Below are 16,566 nucleotides of genomic sequence, written 5' to 3' on the forward strand. Positions count from 1 at the left end.
CCTTTGGCCACCCATTGGGTCACACCTGGACTGGAACTTCTACTCTGGCCAACAGGCTCCTCATCCAACTTCAGCCGCCGCTCCACTGGCCGTTCAGGGGCAGGCCCAGATGCTCCCTCTTCAGAAGGGGGTGTCAGGAGCCATATACCCTCCTGTTGCTGCCTCCTGGGGGTGCTGCTAGCCTCCTCAGGGCTCTCAGAGAAGCGAGGCACATCTAGAAAGCCTGAGCAACGGCGTCGCACTGTCATTGGAGGGCTTGAGTCACTCTCTGTATGGGATGACTCAGACACCGACAACCGCTTTCGTAATCTGTGAGACACAAGGCAGGGATGGTAGGGAGTGAGATGGCCCAGGTGGTCTCCCTCCTCCTGCCCAGTCTTCCTTAGGGATGTACAGAAGTCTCCTCCTCAGACATTCCTCCAGTACTGCCCTTGAGAATGCCTCACTGCCACCTCCGAGCATCTGATTCTCTCCCATGATTTATAACAACCAAGGGATGGCTATGCTGCCCATCCTGGTGAGCCCTAGGTGCTCACATCTCAGGGGAGCCAATAACCCAGCTCCGGTCCCGGCCCTTGAGCCCTGCCAGGCCATCTGTGCGATCCTCTTTCTCCTCACTCAGGCTGCGCTTGGTGGGAGGTGGTATCCGGCGTTCCTCGAGCAGTGAGAGTCGCTCCATGCTACTGTACACCTGTGGACACAGGAGATACACTGGGGACAGCTCTGACAGACATAACTCCCAGGGGACAAAAAGTATCCTCAGAATCTGAAATTCAGGAATTTGAGTGAGTTTTTTCCTTCCTTCTTTTACGTACCATTTGAATATTTGGGGAAGCAGTTATTTTGCTGGTCTGACCTATCTTGACCCTGGTATCTCTCACGTCTTAAGACTGGAGTGATTCTAGAAGCATCTGCTGTGTGCAGCCCCAGTCCTCTGTTCCTCTTTTTCTGGAAGTAGGCCTATCACCATCTGAGCCTGCTCCAGATGTATCCTTTGGCAGGTCCTCTTCTCCCAACCCTATAGCCTGGGCTTCTCAGTCTCACCTTGCTGAACCTTGGAGAGCAGGAAGAGAACTGGCGGATCTCAAGGCAGCCATCTTCACTCACTTCCTCCTCATCCTCTGAGTCCACATGGTGGTATCGCTCCGAACGGGCTGTGCAGACACAGAATAGTTCCCTTCAGAGCCCTGCTGACTGCATCCTTTTAGCCCTATCAGACCTTAGCTGGGTCATGACAAGGTGCTTCCAATGCCAGTATGTATAGGCATTTCTAGGCAAATAGGACCCATGCTCCACCTCCCCCCACCAGTGGCCTTACTGTCAAAGTAGCTGGTATCATCCTCCGACTCTAGTTGAGGAATAAATTCAGCCTTCTGACGAAGAAGTCCTGTCCAGTCCAGACCCGTAAAGAATGGGTGCTGTTTTACCTCACAGGCACTACCTGTTGACAAGGAGGGTGGAGGTAAGAGGTTAGGATGACTTGTGTGGAGTGCAGGTCAGCAAGTCAAATGAGAAGCCAGACCTTAAGAAAGCAGACCTGGAAGCCTCAGCCAAGTGACTCCTTCTCTGCCTGCAAGGACCCAGAGGGACTATTCACATCTGAAGCCTGAACCTCAAGGTGCATAGGCTCAGCCTCCCTTCCCCCTTTTGTAGGTCATGAGAAAGAGGAGAGGGACATGACTTACCTGTGCCCAATCTCTCCAAAGGGTTTTGGTGGAGCAGTTTGGAGGTGAGGTCCTGGGCATCGGGGGGCAGTGCATCATCACCCTCAGGCCACACAATTTCATCTAAAGTCAACATGGGTGAAAAAGAAGTTGTGGTTAGAACGGGAAGATGAAGAGAAGGTCCTAGGATAGTCTAGGGAGGAATAAAGGGCCCAGCCCAGAGCCCCTAAAAGCCTTGCCTGGGATCTCAATTCCTTAAGACCTGTAGGTTCCTCCCTTCCTAAGGCAATCTCACACTCTCTAGACCATGGCTTGGTTTGGCTCTTTCATCTAGGGTAGGCACTGCAAAATAGTGGCTTCCAATATCCTGAAGTTCCAGCTCACTACTTTTATACTTGAAGCACATATAGAACTCACTCTCACAGGATAAGCATATATGCAATTCAGGAATACCATATAGCTACACAAACATAAACAGAATAAGCCCCAGAAGGACACACAGTATGTGTGTACATGCACAACTCTCCCTCCCCCTGTATGAGACAATTATACCAAACACACACACTCAAATTCAGAACAAGAGCTCAAGAGCCTCACAGGTGCACATATGTATTCTATTTGTAGATCCAGACTTTGACTACAGACTGGCCCAGGATGATGGTACATACCACTGATCACTTGTCCAAAGAGCTCCTCCGGAGTGTCTCCAAAAAAAGGGACGCAACCCACCAGGAACTCATACAGGATTATGCCCATGGCCCACCAGTCCACTGGCTTCCCATAGCCCTGACGAAGGATCACCTCAGGCGCTATGTACTCTGGGGTCCCGCACACCTGGGCACAGAAAATTCAGGCTGGCTCAGTATCCTGAGGCAGCTCACTAGCATAATGGCCAGAGGGGTAGGGATGTTCCTACCCCTGGGAACAGAAGTCTGAATAAAGCCTCAGCTTACCTCAGTTAATAAACAAGATCAACAGGAACTCCAAAGAACCAGAGTTAGAACTCTTGGTGGGATGGATTAATGTATTTCCTAATCAACCAAATGTTAATCTAACCTGGAACCATCTCTCCCTGAGCTCTCAACACCTGCTTCTGGCACCTGGGTCCATAATTGGTCTCTGGCCTCTAGTCTCCCAAAGAATAGAATGAGTTACATGACTACCATGGGAACTTTTGAACATCACAACCTGAAATATCAAATTGGGGAACATCCAGAGGCTACTCTCAGGAAGCTGGGCCACAGCCCAGTGGAAACTTGGAGCTGTGTTCCAAGAACAGGCCCCAGGAGAGCTTTGCCCTTGACTCAGACTGGAGGTTCAAGTCTGATCTCATGAAATTCTGCATCAACAGTTATATAACCTATTATCTTCAAACCCTGAGGAGAAAGATGACTTTGGATTTCATATCCATATGATTCTCCTGGCCCATCCTGTTTTCCAAATGTGCTACCTATTTTAACGTTTCCCAAAAGTTAGGAGTTTCCAGTCTCAATACTCAGCCACAGAGTAAGCATGTGGCTCCAAGACCTTATTCTGAGGCCTGAAATTCAATCCCCAAGGTCTCACTTAACCTTCCTTACCTGCTTGTCTAGGAATTCCCGGGCATCCTTTTCAATGTGGCCCTCATACAAGTTGGTTGTCAGACTCATAAGGCCAATTTTAGAAAGCCCAAAGTCAGTGAGTTTGATGTGCCCCATGGATGTAATCAGGAGGCTGGGAGACCACAGAAACAAAAACACAGAGTTATTTTCTGGTTTTCCATGAATGTTGATTTTAATATTTGCCAAAATTTCCCACTCAGGCTTCTAAAGGGTACAATGGGATATAAGCAGAGATAGTCGGCTATAAAACATAATTAGCTCGGTTTTACAAGTAGACTTCTGTCCATTCTTCCAAATCCATTTCTCTTTGTTGCCCATCCGTATTCTATACTGCAGCAGGTATCAGTCAATGGAGGAAGAGATTTCCACAGAGCCAAGATCAACTTGTCCTAAGGTTCTCCTCAACTGGGTGGCTCATAATACCTCTATTTCAGGGGAAATGGACACATAATCTTGTTCCATGTCTATGGCTATTATAGAAGGAGAGTTGTTTGGGAAAAACCAATAATCTCTGTAACATACTGGGCTCTGTGATAAGTGCTTAAAAATATTCTGGATCTGAGGGTGTACCTCAGTAGTAGGGCGCATGTGAGGCCCTGGGTTTGATTTCCAGTTATCCTCCCGCCAAAAAAAAAAAAGGTTTGGTCCCTAAAGGGTTCTCTAGAGTAAGTAACACAGCAAACCATAGGTATTATTATTCTCGTTTTTAGAGTGTAGAGCAGGGGAGCATGAGGCTTAGAGGAATTTAATACAGTTAACAAGCATGAATGGCCATTTCAACTCAGATCAAAGCTATTTTGTACCACAGAGACTCATCATCCTGTATCAGTCCAATTTAAATATCTGGAAAGTATTCCAGTCTCCTTCAGCTTCTTTTCTTCTTTTTCTATTCCATCCCAACTTTACTGCTAGCATGTGCGAGGCTCTGGGTTTGATCTCAAGCACACACACACACACACACACACACACACACACCCCACAAAAAAATACCCGGCACGCACGCGCACGCGCACACGCACACACACACACACACACCCTACAAAAAAATACCCGAAAGGTTTTCTAGAGTAACTAACACAGCAAACACATGTATTATTAGTCTCATTTTAGAGAAGAACATGAGAAAGGAGCAAAGGATGCTTATGTTCCTTTTTATTTCCCTACATTATTCCCTCTTCTATATCCCATTCCTGTGCTCTAGAAGAGGCACTGTTGCTTTAGCCTGGTTTCCTAAAGTGGTCTTACTGTCTCTTCCACTGGCAGAGTGATCTTCCTAACCTAAAACAAAATCTGAGTATGTCATTCTATCATAATTTTGGTTAACTAGCCCTTCAAAGACTTTCTAGGCCCCTTTATAAGAAAACCCACTTAACAGAACCCTTGATGATCTAGCCCCTACCCTTCTTTTCTAGCCTCTTTTCTTACTACTGTGAGTGACCAGCACCTAAGCTGCATCCCTATTGTATCATCTGTAGTTCCTGAGTGGAACATGTTCTCGCATTCCTGTTTCTTTGCACGTTATCCACCTCCCATCTTTTTCTACCTCACTTCTGCCCTCAGAGAAGTAGCCTATATGTATGTATTATCTGTCTCCCACACTAGACTTAGTTAAACATACCAGGGACTGTATTTAAAACCCACAGTACAGTGGTTGGCACAGAGTAGGTGTCAATTCTTGTTCAGCCATCTACTAGATGTGCTGATTCTTTTGTTCTTGCTTGGTTTCTTTAGTGGAGCTCTTCAGTGACTCTTTCATGTCACTGAACTCTTATGATGCTCCAGCCAGATCTTGTAGCAATGGTCTTTGAATATGGGGTGGTCAGGAAGCTGAGTACTAGGACTTAGAAGGACATAAACACAGTGAGCACTGGTTCCTAGCAGCCATTTTGGGATAGATTCAAATGTGCCATGTTTGCCTCCATTTATCTAGAGTCAAGAGGTAGGGCTGGACAGTGGACCCAGATTGTGGACATACTTGTCAGGTTTGAGGTCACGGTGCACGATGCCATAGTTGTGTAAGTACTCCAGGGCCAGCACGGTTTCCGCAAAGTACAGGCGCACCATGTCTACAGGCAGGGCCCCAATGTTCTTCAGTAGAGTGGCACAGTCTCCCCCTGTAACAAGCCAAGGCTCTCATGAGGGAAGGATCCTCTTCTCTGCTCCAGCCAGTTTTCAGGCTTGTAGTCCCCGAGGAGACAGCCTCACACAGAGTACCCTGTTGCTGGAGACTATGATTCTAGCATTTCTGTTGCTAGCATGAGTGAAAAGTGCCAGTGGCTGTGAAGACCTTGGTTTAGGTCAGAAAGGGAAGGAACCCAGTCTTCCATGCCTACATGATGATTTGTAGTGATAACACTAAGCTGTTTTACAATGGGAATGATATATACTGTGAACATATCTGGCTAAGACTTTATCATTTGTTCATTTATTTCTTTCCTTTGGTTTCTGAGTAAAACAACAGTACAAACTCCTAGCACATACCACTGAATTAAATGGGTAGTTTTGTTCAGCTTCAACTTCAAGTCTTAGGGAAAAGAACTCTTTGGGAGTTGGATAGTGAGGGGGTGAGAGGAGGGCCACTGCAAAACTGCTGCCCCTCTGCAGAGTTTGTGCCTCACGTTGCTCTTAGTCCATTCCCAGAGCATTCTGAATGGCTTTCAGGAGTGCTTCTTTCACAAGGCATCAGCCAGAGCAATGGCTCCCCCTTCTTCAGAGGTCCAAACTATACTTTTGCAAATTCACTACCTAAACCTTTATTCCTGTCTGATGCCAGCATTAGAGGGTGTGCAGGCTTGGGGGAGTATATTCTATAGCCACCGAGCAGCTATATCCTGTCTCAGAGTGCTTCTGATTACATCTGACATGGGCAGCATCATGATGAGGTAGGAATTCACCTAGGCCAAATGGTCTCTGCGATCCTGAGAACCAATGCCAAAGAGGGCTTGCAAGTTGGGCCCTGAAACTGCATTCCTATACAAAGCTGCTGGTCCCTGGTTAGGTCTAAGTCTCAGACTGCACCATTGCCCCCACACTAGGCCATCTTCCCTTCAATACCTTCAGTACCTTCAACATATTCCATCACCATGCACAAGTGACGTTTGGTCTCAAAGGAGCAGAACATGCTGACCACAAAGGGGTTCTCAGCGAACGTCAGTATGTCACGCTCCACAAATGCCTGCTGGATCTGGTTTCGCAGGATCAGGTTCTGCTTGTTGATCTTCTTCATCGCAAAGCGCTGCCGGGTGGACTTGTGCCGCACCAGGAATACGGCCCTGGGAAACACAGCCCAGACCAGGTCCCATGAGCTCTCAGCAGCTGAGCTGTGTTTTTCACTACTCAAACTGCCTCCTCATACCTTGTAAGTGCACAGAACAAAGGAACAGGGAATTCACATAATAATGAGAGGGACCTGGGCCTCCTGGTCCACAAGACATTTAAATTTCTTAAGACCAGGTCCTGGGGACCCAGTTCAATGCTCTAGAGTTCAGATAGAAGAGAAGTACTACTAAGAGGTGAGAATCTTGCCTGGGAAAACAAACAATATTCAGATGTCAAAGGAAACTGAACTCTTGCCTCTCCAGGAGGCTTCAGGAAGGGAAAGAGCCTGCCTTGAGACATCTGCTAACCAGACAATTAGGATTCATATACTCCCAGAAAGAAGAAACCAAGAGCTGACTCAGCACCAGTCCTGGCCATACTCTGACCCCTGCTGTTACCCATAAGCGCCATTGCTGATAAGCTTAATGGTTTCGAAGTCCTCTTCAGAGGGGGTCTTTTTAGATGGCAGAGATGCCCCACGGCCCTGTAAGACAAGGGAAAAGGCAGGAGGCAGGCATGCTTCTCAGAGCCCATGTGCTTAGGGAAATTGTGGCCTAAGTATATGTACCAATTCAGCTCCTCAGCCCTGCTGCAACTCCTGCCCATTCTTACCCATGAACCACACAGCTTCTCAGTGTTTGCAGCCACCAACTCCCCCATCCCTCCTTCAGATATTCTTTTAAAGTGAATTCACAGTCCTCTGGGGCAGGAGCTCCAGGTCTTTACCTCAACTGAATCATCTGTCTCCGGAGTATCTGGACTGTCATAGCTGCTTAGCTGGGCCATTTCTAGAAACACACCAAGGACACAAGAGAAAGTATGTGTGGCAATGTCAGGTACCTCAGCAGTTCTCTCAGGTCACACAACTGGTCCATGTGGAGTGGGCATTAATGCTTTGTATCAGCCTGGGATGCAAATCTAATCTTGTGGTTCTATTCCCAGAGTAGTCACAGATTTTGAATAAAAAAATAAGTCAAATGCTATTATACCACTATTTCTAGAAGTCCAGTGTCATTCACAAGGATTGGCACAGTTTAACTACTCTCATACTTAGATATTTTCTAGGCAACAGGACCTAAAGTAGGTACCAGTACCCATCCTGATGCCCAAATTTTGCTAGCTGGGGTGGGGAAGCAAAGAGACAGGAGCAGGGTAACTACAGACTAGGACATGGAAGCCCATTGCTCACCACAAAACCCAGAAAAATGGAGATATCCTCTGAAGACCTGAGTTGGATCACCTATAGACAAGAAGACTTGTAAGGTGACCAGCAGGAGAGACAAGTGTGCAGAGAAGGTGACCATTTTTAAAAATGTGATTATGGTCCTTTGCTGTTGACCTCATTTGATCTGAGGATTTAAATAGAACCCAGCTGGGTCTAAGGCCGTCCAAGCTAGGACACAGAAGACATCAATAATTCCAAAGGAAAGGCTATTTTATGACAAAGATCAGAGGGTGCCTCCTATACTCCTGATGCTTCTGATGCCAAGTCTCATCCACGTCCAGGCTTAAATCTCTTCTTTGCAGTCGCCAGACAGCATCCTCACCTTCTAGGGGATCCCTTGTGAGGCCCAGTTGGCTAACAATGTAGCGGGGAATGTCACATTTAATTCCATGTCCCTCTTTGGCATGGCCCTCAGCTGCTTCTAACAGGTGGTAGAACTCTTCAGGGTCAAACTCCTGTACCAGGGAAGAAAAGTGATCAGTGGTGAGAGATACAAGTGAATGCTGGCTGGCCTCTTTGGTTGTACAGCATATAGCTGTAGAGAGATGAAAAAGACATTGTCTTTGTGTCTGGTTTCAAGCCTTCCTTCAGACAGATGGCACTGTTAGATGTGTTCAGGTGCCCAGTCTAGAGAAGTCCCCATGTACTAAGTTGCAGTTCACAAGAGCTTTGGCACACAGCCCTAGTGGTGCATACCTTCAAATATTTACTGAGATGGGCCTGGAGTTCTAATGCTGACAGAACACAGTCCTTGTCTGCATGTAATAATGAGAGTCTCACTTCACCAGCCTACACCCATCTAACAACTCTGACTTCAGTAAAGAAATCAAGGCTCACAAGGAATTCACTGATCTGTTTATGATCACAGAGATAAGAAGAAATGGAAAAATCAGCATGCAAATCCCACTGGCTTCAAGCCCTTACTTTGCTACAGACTTCATGCTCTTGATGGAGACAACCTAGAACTCTAGCCTCTGCTTCACACCTGCTTTTTGTTCCCTCTGGTCTCTATTTTGGAAAAACTATTATTACGTATCTACATGTATTCTGAACCAGAATTAGAAATCCTTTTTAACTTCTTATGCTTTTTCAGCCCACATCTGATCAGAATGTCTATCTCATAAATACCTCTCTAACCCACTTCTTCCATTGTCATAATTCTGGCCACCCCATCTTATAACAATTGCTTTAGGTACCTTTGCTCCTTGGCTCTCTTCCAACTTACCATCCATTTTGAGGTCAAAGTAATCTTTCCTAAAAACTAAATTTGATGAAGTATTTACTGAGAAATAAAAAGGAACCACATACTGATACATGTAATATGCATAAATCTCAAAAAAAACACCATACTGAGTGAAAAAAGTTAGAACATACTATATGGTTTTAGTACATAAAACTTACAAACACAAATGTAAATATAGTGAAAGAAAGCAGGTAAGTGGAACCTGGGAGCAGGAGAGGGAAGGGACTTACCACAAAGGGGCACAAGGGAACTTTTAAAGAGACAGAAACATTTTCTATTTCCACTATGGCAGTGATTATACAGGCATATATTTGTTAAAACTCAATGACTACTTCAAAGGGATGTATTTTATTGCATGTCAATTATACCTTAATAAAGTATGTTAAGAAAAAAGTACATCTGACCACATCACATTCTAGTTTAAACTTTCTGGTAGCTCTGAGTGGCCTTAAGGATAATGAAAACTCCTGAAATGAGAACTCAACACCTTCCAGCTTCATCCCTCACTACTTCTTCAAATACACCCTATGTTCCATTGAGTGTCCATGCCCCTTACCTGGAAACTTGTACTCATCCTCCAGGACACTGAATAAATATCATCCCTCTCCCCCTCCCACCTTAGTCCCCAGAGCTTTCAATGCATCTTCATTCCAAGGAGGACCAAAACACTCCTTTCACCAGATTCCCAATGCACCTTGTACTGATTATGGTTGTGACTCTTCTTATAATATTATAATTATCATTTACATGCATATATGTTTTATACTTGCTAACTCCGTAAGAGGCATCTTGAGATCGGGGACTTTGCTCTATACATGCCGGTATATTCAGTGTCTAACATGAAGTAGGTACTCAGTAACATAGCTGAAGGACCCACTTGTACTAACTAAATTGGCCTATGCTCCTGGCTGCAAACACCCCCCACTCATCTGGGGATAGCTCAGTGCAGGGGTGCGACAGACTAATATTTGTCACTGCCACCATCCTTAGGAACCAGTTAGTCTCTCCCAAGTACTTTCGACTCATTTAAATAAACACCTCAGCAACAGAAATGGCAGTGGTGCTGACAGCTTTGTTATTGGCAAGATACTTCCTTTACAGCCCCCATACCCAACCTCCCCACCCTACTTCCCAGAGTCTACTCACCAGGCATTCTAGGAGACGAGCAGGGCGGGCAATGATAATCATCAGTTTTTTTACCAGCTGTATCACAAAGGCCACCTCTGAGCTCTCTGAACGTTCGTGAGCCTACAGAGAAGACAAAGGATGCTTAAACAATCTACTGGCCCAATGTGGTTGGGCTAAGCAGGACTGGACTGCGAACAGCTAACTACAGGGAGAAATAATTGGTAATATAGAGAGCTCTGCAAAGCAAAGAACTCAGAGAAGGCTAGTTGGCTGAGAGAGAGCACGTTGCTCATCAGGAACCATTGCACTTTAGAATATTACATGACACCAAGGAATGTCACACAGGCACACAGCTTTACCTACTCCTCCATCCAACAAGCTTCACTTACCCTCCAGACCCCAGCTGAAGGGTCTACTCTCAATGAAGCCTTCACTGATGTTCACTTTGTACCCCAGACAGACTGCAAAGAATAGAAAGACCTCAAAGCTGAGGAGTGATATGGCCAGAGAGGAATTTCAGAAAGATCACTCTGGCTGCAGTGTAGAGGGTGCACTAAAGAGGGAAATCCTAAAAACAGGAAAACCCATAAATAAGAAAGTTTAACAACTCAGATGAAAAAAGGCATAGATGAAGGAAAGAATGGAGTCAAGTGCACCCCTTTGGGGGAATTTTTGAGGTATACTTGAGTGGGTGGCAGAAATAAGAAAAGAAGGTAACTGCAACTTCACTTTTAGAGAAATGTTATTGAACTTGCAAATAAAACAGGAACTATAAGCAGCTTAGGGAAGAAAAGAACATGTCACATTTGGTTTTAGAGAAATAGAAGTGAGGTGAAAAAGACAAGTTCAGTTTGGGACCTGGACAGCTGGAGGAACCTATACAGATGCTCCCTTGGTAACTGCTAGGCCTAGAAGGCTTTCTCTTTCTCCCCTGAAATCTGCTTCTAAAAGCCACATTATATTATGTGGCTGCACTTTTCCTCCCACTTCCAACAGCTCACAGGTGTAGATTGCTTTCCTAACAATTAAAAAAAGGAGAGGAAAAAAAAAAAGAAGAAAAAGACCTACCATTATCAGTGTAACAACTGTACAATCTACACTTGGGTGAAAAAGGATGGCCACATTTACCCTAGAGAAAAAGAAAGACTGAGTCTTCATGAGCCTCCCAGTTTCTGGTTTCTAGTTCTGGTTTCTTAATGATTCCTGCATTTGTATCTTCAATTTTCTAAGACCCATCCTTTCCATCCTCAGTTCCTCTTTACTACTAAACTAGGCAGAGTCAGATTTCTATTACTTATAACCAAAGAATATAAGCCAGCATGGGGAAGTCAAAGTTGAGGAGTAGAGCAAGTGGTTGGGTTACTGTTGTGTTGAGAAGAATAGAAAGGATACATGTGGGAGTCTCACTGTATGGGTGAACACTGAGGACTTACGAGCAGATGAGGCTCATCAGCACAAACGTGGAAAAGGAAAAAAAGGAGAATGGACACTCTGACAGTACTCTATGAAATGCCAGCATTCGTGAGAGGGCAGAGAAGGAACCTATGAAGAGGCAGCAAGACTGAGGATAACAGTTAATTGACAACTAGAAGAATAAAAGTTTACAAAGAGGTACTCATTGTATTCTGTAGAGCAGCAAAGAGAGATGAGGACTGAAAAAGGCCACAAGACTTGGCAACTGGTCAATTAGTTCCTTGGTGACTTTGACCAGAGTAGTTTTATTGGAATCTAAGGAAAAGTAGAAGACAGAAGACTGAGTATTGAATACGTCACTAGAAAAAAAAGACAGCAAATGAAGACTTTTTCAATTTCCAGTTTTGGTTATGAAATGAAGAGAGGCTGGGCAGCTGGTAAAATCCTGCTTACTCTTTTAAGACTTAGCCAAAACATCAACTCTGTGAAGTCTCATCTAAGTATCCATGCCCCAAACGCACACACCTGCACAAGAAAATCAAGTAGTTTTCTGTTCTCCTAGCTGTCTGCTCACAGCACATGGACAATCCACTTGTTTTATAATGACCTATCTTTACAGGTAAACTGTAGGCCTCTTCTTTCACATGCTGAGCCTAGCATAGTGCCTCTCATATAAGGAGAAGTAAAGTCAGTGAACGTTTGCTGACTATGTGTTTGAACCAGATGATATTAGGCTCTGGAATAATAAAAACCTAAGTTTAGGTTCTAGCCCTGCAATTTAAGAAATGAGTTACCTTGGGTTAATTTAGTCCTTTTAACCTTCAGTTTTTGCATATTTATACTTACGGAATAATAATAGTGCCTTCTTTACAGGATTGTTATAAGAATTAAATTAAGTAAATTAAATGAGATAATGGTCTGGCATGGTAGCTCATACCTAAAATCCCAGTTACTTGGTAAGAAGAGATGGGATCACAGTCTAAGGCTGGCTTAGTCAAAAGCACAAGACTCTATCTGAAAAAAGAAAAACTAAACCAAAAAGACCTTGGTCTTCAAGTGGTAGAGTGCATGCCTGGCAAACACAAGGCCCCAAGTTCAAACCTCAGTACCACCAATAATAAATAAGTAGATAATGCAGTGTCTAGTATAAGTATATGCCATAAATTTTGGCAGTTTTTATTATTTCATACTTAAAGCTGATCATGTAATTTTTTTTCAATTTAACACCATAGAATGATACTCCATTGCTTTCATGAGAAAATCTAAGCTCCTTGTAAAGTCGTTCATCATTTGGCTCCCAGTCTAACTCTTCAAATTTGCTGTCTTTTTCCTGTAAGCATCCTTCAACTCTAGTCATGCTAACCTACTTTATCTGCAATTTCTGGAAATTACCAAGTTCCTTTACATCTCTGAGAGGTTATTTACACTGTTTCTTAGACTTAGTGAACTTATTACATACTTGTCAAGACTCAACCTTCCCTGAACTTTCCATGCAGAGTCCTCTTTTAGGCTCAAAATTTACCTCTATTTAGTATTCATCAATCACATTGTACCATAGTAAATGGAAGCAGGATAATCCATATGAAACACTGTGTAGAGAGGATTCCAAGATGGCGACTAGAGGGAGGAAGCAGAAAGCATGCCTCCTAAAGTAAAATCTTGGAGAGACGCTGGAGATACACCTTATAAGAAAAACCACACAGAAGAGGCAAAACTTTGACTCTTCCACACCCTCACCCCACGCATTGCATTCCCACTCCACATTGAATGGAGAAACCAGGAGGGCTCCCGTGCAGCCACACGCCAGCTCCCAGACCGCTGGAGAAGATGCAGACCACAAGGTGAGCTAAGTGGCACATGGTACTCCCACAGACAACCCTGGGCAAGATCAGCATAGCCCTCTGGTCAGACTGACCCCCACCCAGGGAAAAAAGAAAAAAAAAAAACTGAATAATAAGCAATAACAACAAAAAAGACACGTAGCAAAGAGGGCGGGGCTCCGTGAGCACTGAAGGGTGGGGGAGAGGCAATCCCCCGGAACTATAAATAAACAAGCTGGCAGGAGAAGGCAGAAGAGGCAGCACCCACCCAGCAACCAGGAGCAGGAAAGCTTGTAAAAGTGGCGGTGGGAGGAAAACTCCACAGGAGGGGGGGAAGGTCCACTTCCCACGTGAACTGTAAATAAACACACCGGCCTGAGAAAGCGGGTATAGCGTCACCTCCTTCAGTGTGCTTGGAAAGGGGAAATCATGTAACAGTGGCGGTTGCGCCCAGGAGAACTCTAAGTAAACAAAGCCTGCAAGTCTAGGTGAGTGTTAAGCTCATCCCTGAGATCTGCGTAAATAAAGCCTCCAGCAACAGCAGGCAGCAGGCAGACTCTTTTTTTTTCTCTCTTCCTTTGATGAGACAACAACCAAACTACACCTGCATGCTGAAAAACTTACTGAAACTGTATTGCATTTGAACTTGGGACACTTTGTGGTGTTTTGGTTTTTTTGTTTTTTGGGTTTTTTTCTCCTTTGATGACACCACAACAGAACTACTTCTGAGACAACATCTTCAGGACTGGAGGCTAAGGGACTAATACCATAAATGAAACGTTATTGCATTTGAACTTGGAGATTTTTTTATTTTATTTTATTTATTTATTTACTTTTCAATCCTCTTTCTGTCTCTCTAATGTCTGTTTAGCTTACTGTTGATTGGTACACTATCTCTCCCTGTTTATATCTTTGAAACTTTTTGTTTGTTTTGTTTTGTTTTTACTTGTCTATTTGTGTTTCCCTTTTTCTTTACCTTCTTTGTTTTCCCTTTCCTCTCACCCTTCCATTCTAAATATCACCACTGTTATTATTTATTACAAGCTAGAAAATACTTAACTGCACACAGTACAGGGACAATAACAATACCAAGGGCAATGATGGGAAGACAGAAAAAACAGGGAAACCAGTTTCCCCACAGCGAAAAATTAGTACAGGAACAGAAGGAAATGAAGAAAACAGATACTCAGATCCAGACTCCAACAAAATGAAGATTAAACTATGCCAAAAAACCTAATGAAGCCCACAAGAATAACCTAAAAGAAGAAATACTACAGGTAATCAATGAGAATTTTACAGAGCTGATACTGGATATGGTCAACCAAAATGTACAGGAGACACTCAAGAAATTCCAAGACAACAAAAATAGAGAATTTGAGAAAGCACAAAAAGAAATAAAAGAAACTATAGAAGCACTGTATAAACACAAAAGTGAAACAAAGAACACGATTAATAAAGACATAAATGAACTCAGGACGAAAATAGACAATTAAAGAGGAAGCAACTCAGGATATGGAAAACCTCAGAAAAAAGAATAAAACAGAATTGCAAAACAAAATGGAAGGCCAATCCAGCAGAATAGAACAAACAGAAGACAGAATATCAGAACTTGAAGATGAAATGGTAAATTAAAGGAAAAACCAAAGAACTATTTGTTAAACAATTCAAGACCTGTGAAAAGAAAATGCAAGAACTCACTGACTCCATCAAAATACCAAGCCTAAGAATCATGGGCATTGAAGAAGGAGAAGAGATGCAAGCAAAGGGAATGCGTAATATATTCAACAAAATAAAATCTAGAGAAATCTATTCCCATAAAGATGCAAGAGGCCTCCAGAACGCCAAACAGACCAGACCAAAATAGAACTACCCCACGGCACATTATCATTAAAAGAACAAGTACAGAAACTCGAGAAAGAATATTGAAGGCTGTAAGAGAGAAAAAACAAATAACATACAAAGGTAAACCCATCAAAATTACAGCAGACTTCTCAACAGAAACATTAAAAGCAAGAAGAGCTTGGGGTGAGGTCTTCTGGGCACTGAATGAAAATAACTTCAACCCAAGGATACTCTACCCAGCAAAACTATCATTCAAAATAGATGGAGCAATAAAGGTCTTCCATGATAAGCAGAAACTAAAACAATATGTGACCACAAAGCCACCACTACAAAAGATTCTTCAAGGGAGTCTGCACACAAAGTGAAACCTAACATAACCATGAAAGGGCAGGCAGCACCAAACTACAGGAAAAGAAAAAGCAAGAAAGTAGAGAGTAACCTCAACTTAGGTACAAAAAATCAAACCTTCAAACAACTAAGACAACTAAATGACAGGAATCACCACATACCTATCAGTACTAACACTTAAAGTTAATGGACTTAATTCCCCCATCAAAAGGCACCGTTTGATGAACTGGATTAAAAAGGAAGATCCAACAATTTGTTGCTTACAGGACACCCATCTCACTGACAGAAATAAGCATAGGCTTAGGATGAAAGGCTGGAAGAAGATTTACCAAGCCAATGGCCCCTGAAAACAGGGAGTAGCAATACTTATCTCTGACAAAGTAGACTTCAAACCTACACTGATCAAACGAGATAAAGAAGGACATTCCATACTAATAAAAGGGGAAATAGAAAAAAGGAAATAACAATCATAAACCTAATATGCATATGTTAACTCCAACACAGTGGTCGTGGGAGACTTTAACACCCCATTATCATCAATAGATAGGTCATACAAACAAAAAATCAATAAAGAAATCCTAGATCTAAAATATACAATAGATCAAATGGACATACTTGATGTCTACAGAACATTTTATCAAACTGCTACACAATATACATTCTTCTCAGCAGCCCACGGAACCTTCTCCAAAATAGATCATATCCTAGGGCACAAAGCAAGCCTCAGCAAATATAAGAAAATAGAAATTATACCATGCATTCTATCTGATCACAATGCAATAAAACTAGAACTCAACAACAAAAATAAAGACAAAAAACATGCAAACAGCTGGAAACTGAATAACTGAATGCTTAATGAACACTGGGTCATTAATGAAATAAAAGAGGAAATTAAAAAGTTCCTGGGAGTCAATGAAAATGAAAACACAACCTAACGGAACCTATGGGACACAGCAAAGGCAGT

At 43.3% G+C, this 16,566-nt stretch overlaps 1 protein-coding gene across 14 annotated transcripts in view; it reads right to left on the bottom strand.

The window, feature by feature from the left end:
• Positions 1–16,566, bottom strand: part of Mast2 (microtubule associated serine/threonine kinase 2) — a 182,514-nt gene that overhangs the window by 4,198 nt on the left and 161,750 nt on the right. For 10 of the 14 annotated variants that reach the window (XM_020157647.2, XM_020157649.2, XM_020157648.2 and 7 more), the window contains 14 exons: positions 10,198–10,299; positions 9,034–9,069; positions 8,131–8,263; positions 7,310–7,371; positions 6,982–7,067; positions 6,329–6,537; positions 5,241–5,379; positions 3,245–3,377; positions 2,333–2,498; positions 1,686–1,787; positions 1,319–1,441; positions 1,045–1,154; positions 537–691; positions 26–309 (listed from right to left, as the gene is read on the bottom strand). In XM_020157647.2, coding sequence (XP_020013236.1) covers positions 26–309; positions 537–691; positions 1,045–1,154; positions 1,319–1,441; positions 1,686–1,787; positions 2,333–2,498; positions 3,245–3,377; positions 5,241–5,379; positions 6,329–6,537; positions 6,982–7,067; positions 7,310–7,371; positions 8,131–8,263; positions 9,034–9,069; positions 10,198–10,299 — 1,840 coding nt within the window. The remainder of the gene's footprint in view (positions 1–25; positions 310–536; positions 692–1,044; positions 1,155–1,318; positions 1,442–1,685; positions 1,788–2,332; positions 2,499–3,244; positions 3,378–5,240; positions 5,380–6,328; positions 6,538–6,981; positions 7,068–7,309; positions 7,372–8,130; positions 8,264–9,033; positions 9,070–10,197; positions 10,300–16,566) is intronic. The other 4 variants (XM_020157652.2, XM_074080251.1, XM_020157650.2 and 1 more) reach the window with 1 other exon arrangement.

The sequence above is a fragment of the Castor canadensis genome, chromosome 7 (genome assembly GCF_047511655.1).
Source record: "Castor canadensis chromosome 7, mCasCan1.hap1v2, whole genome shotgun sequence".
Taxonomy (NCBI): domain Eukaryota; kingdom Metazoa; phylum Chordata; class Mammalia; order Rodentia; family Castoridae; genus Castor; species Castor canadensis.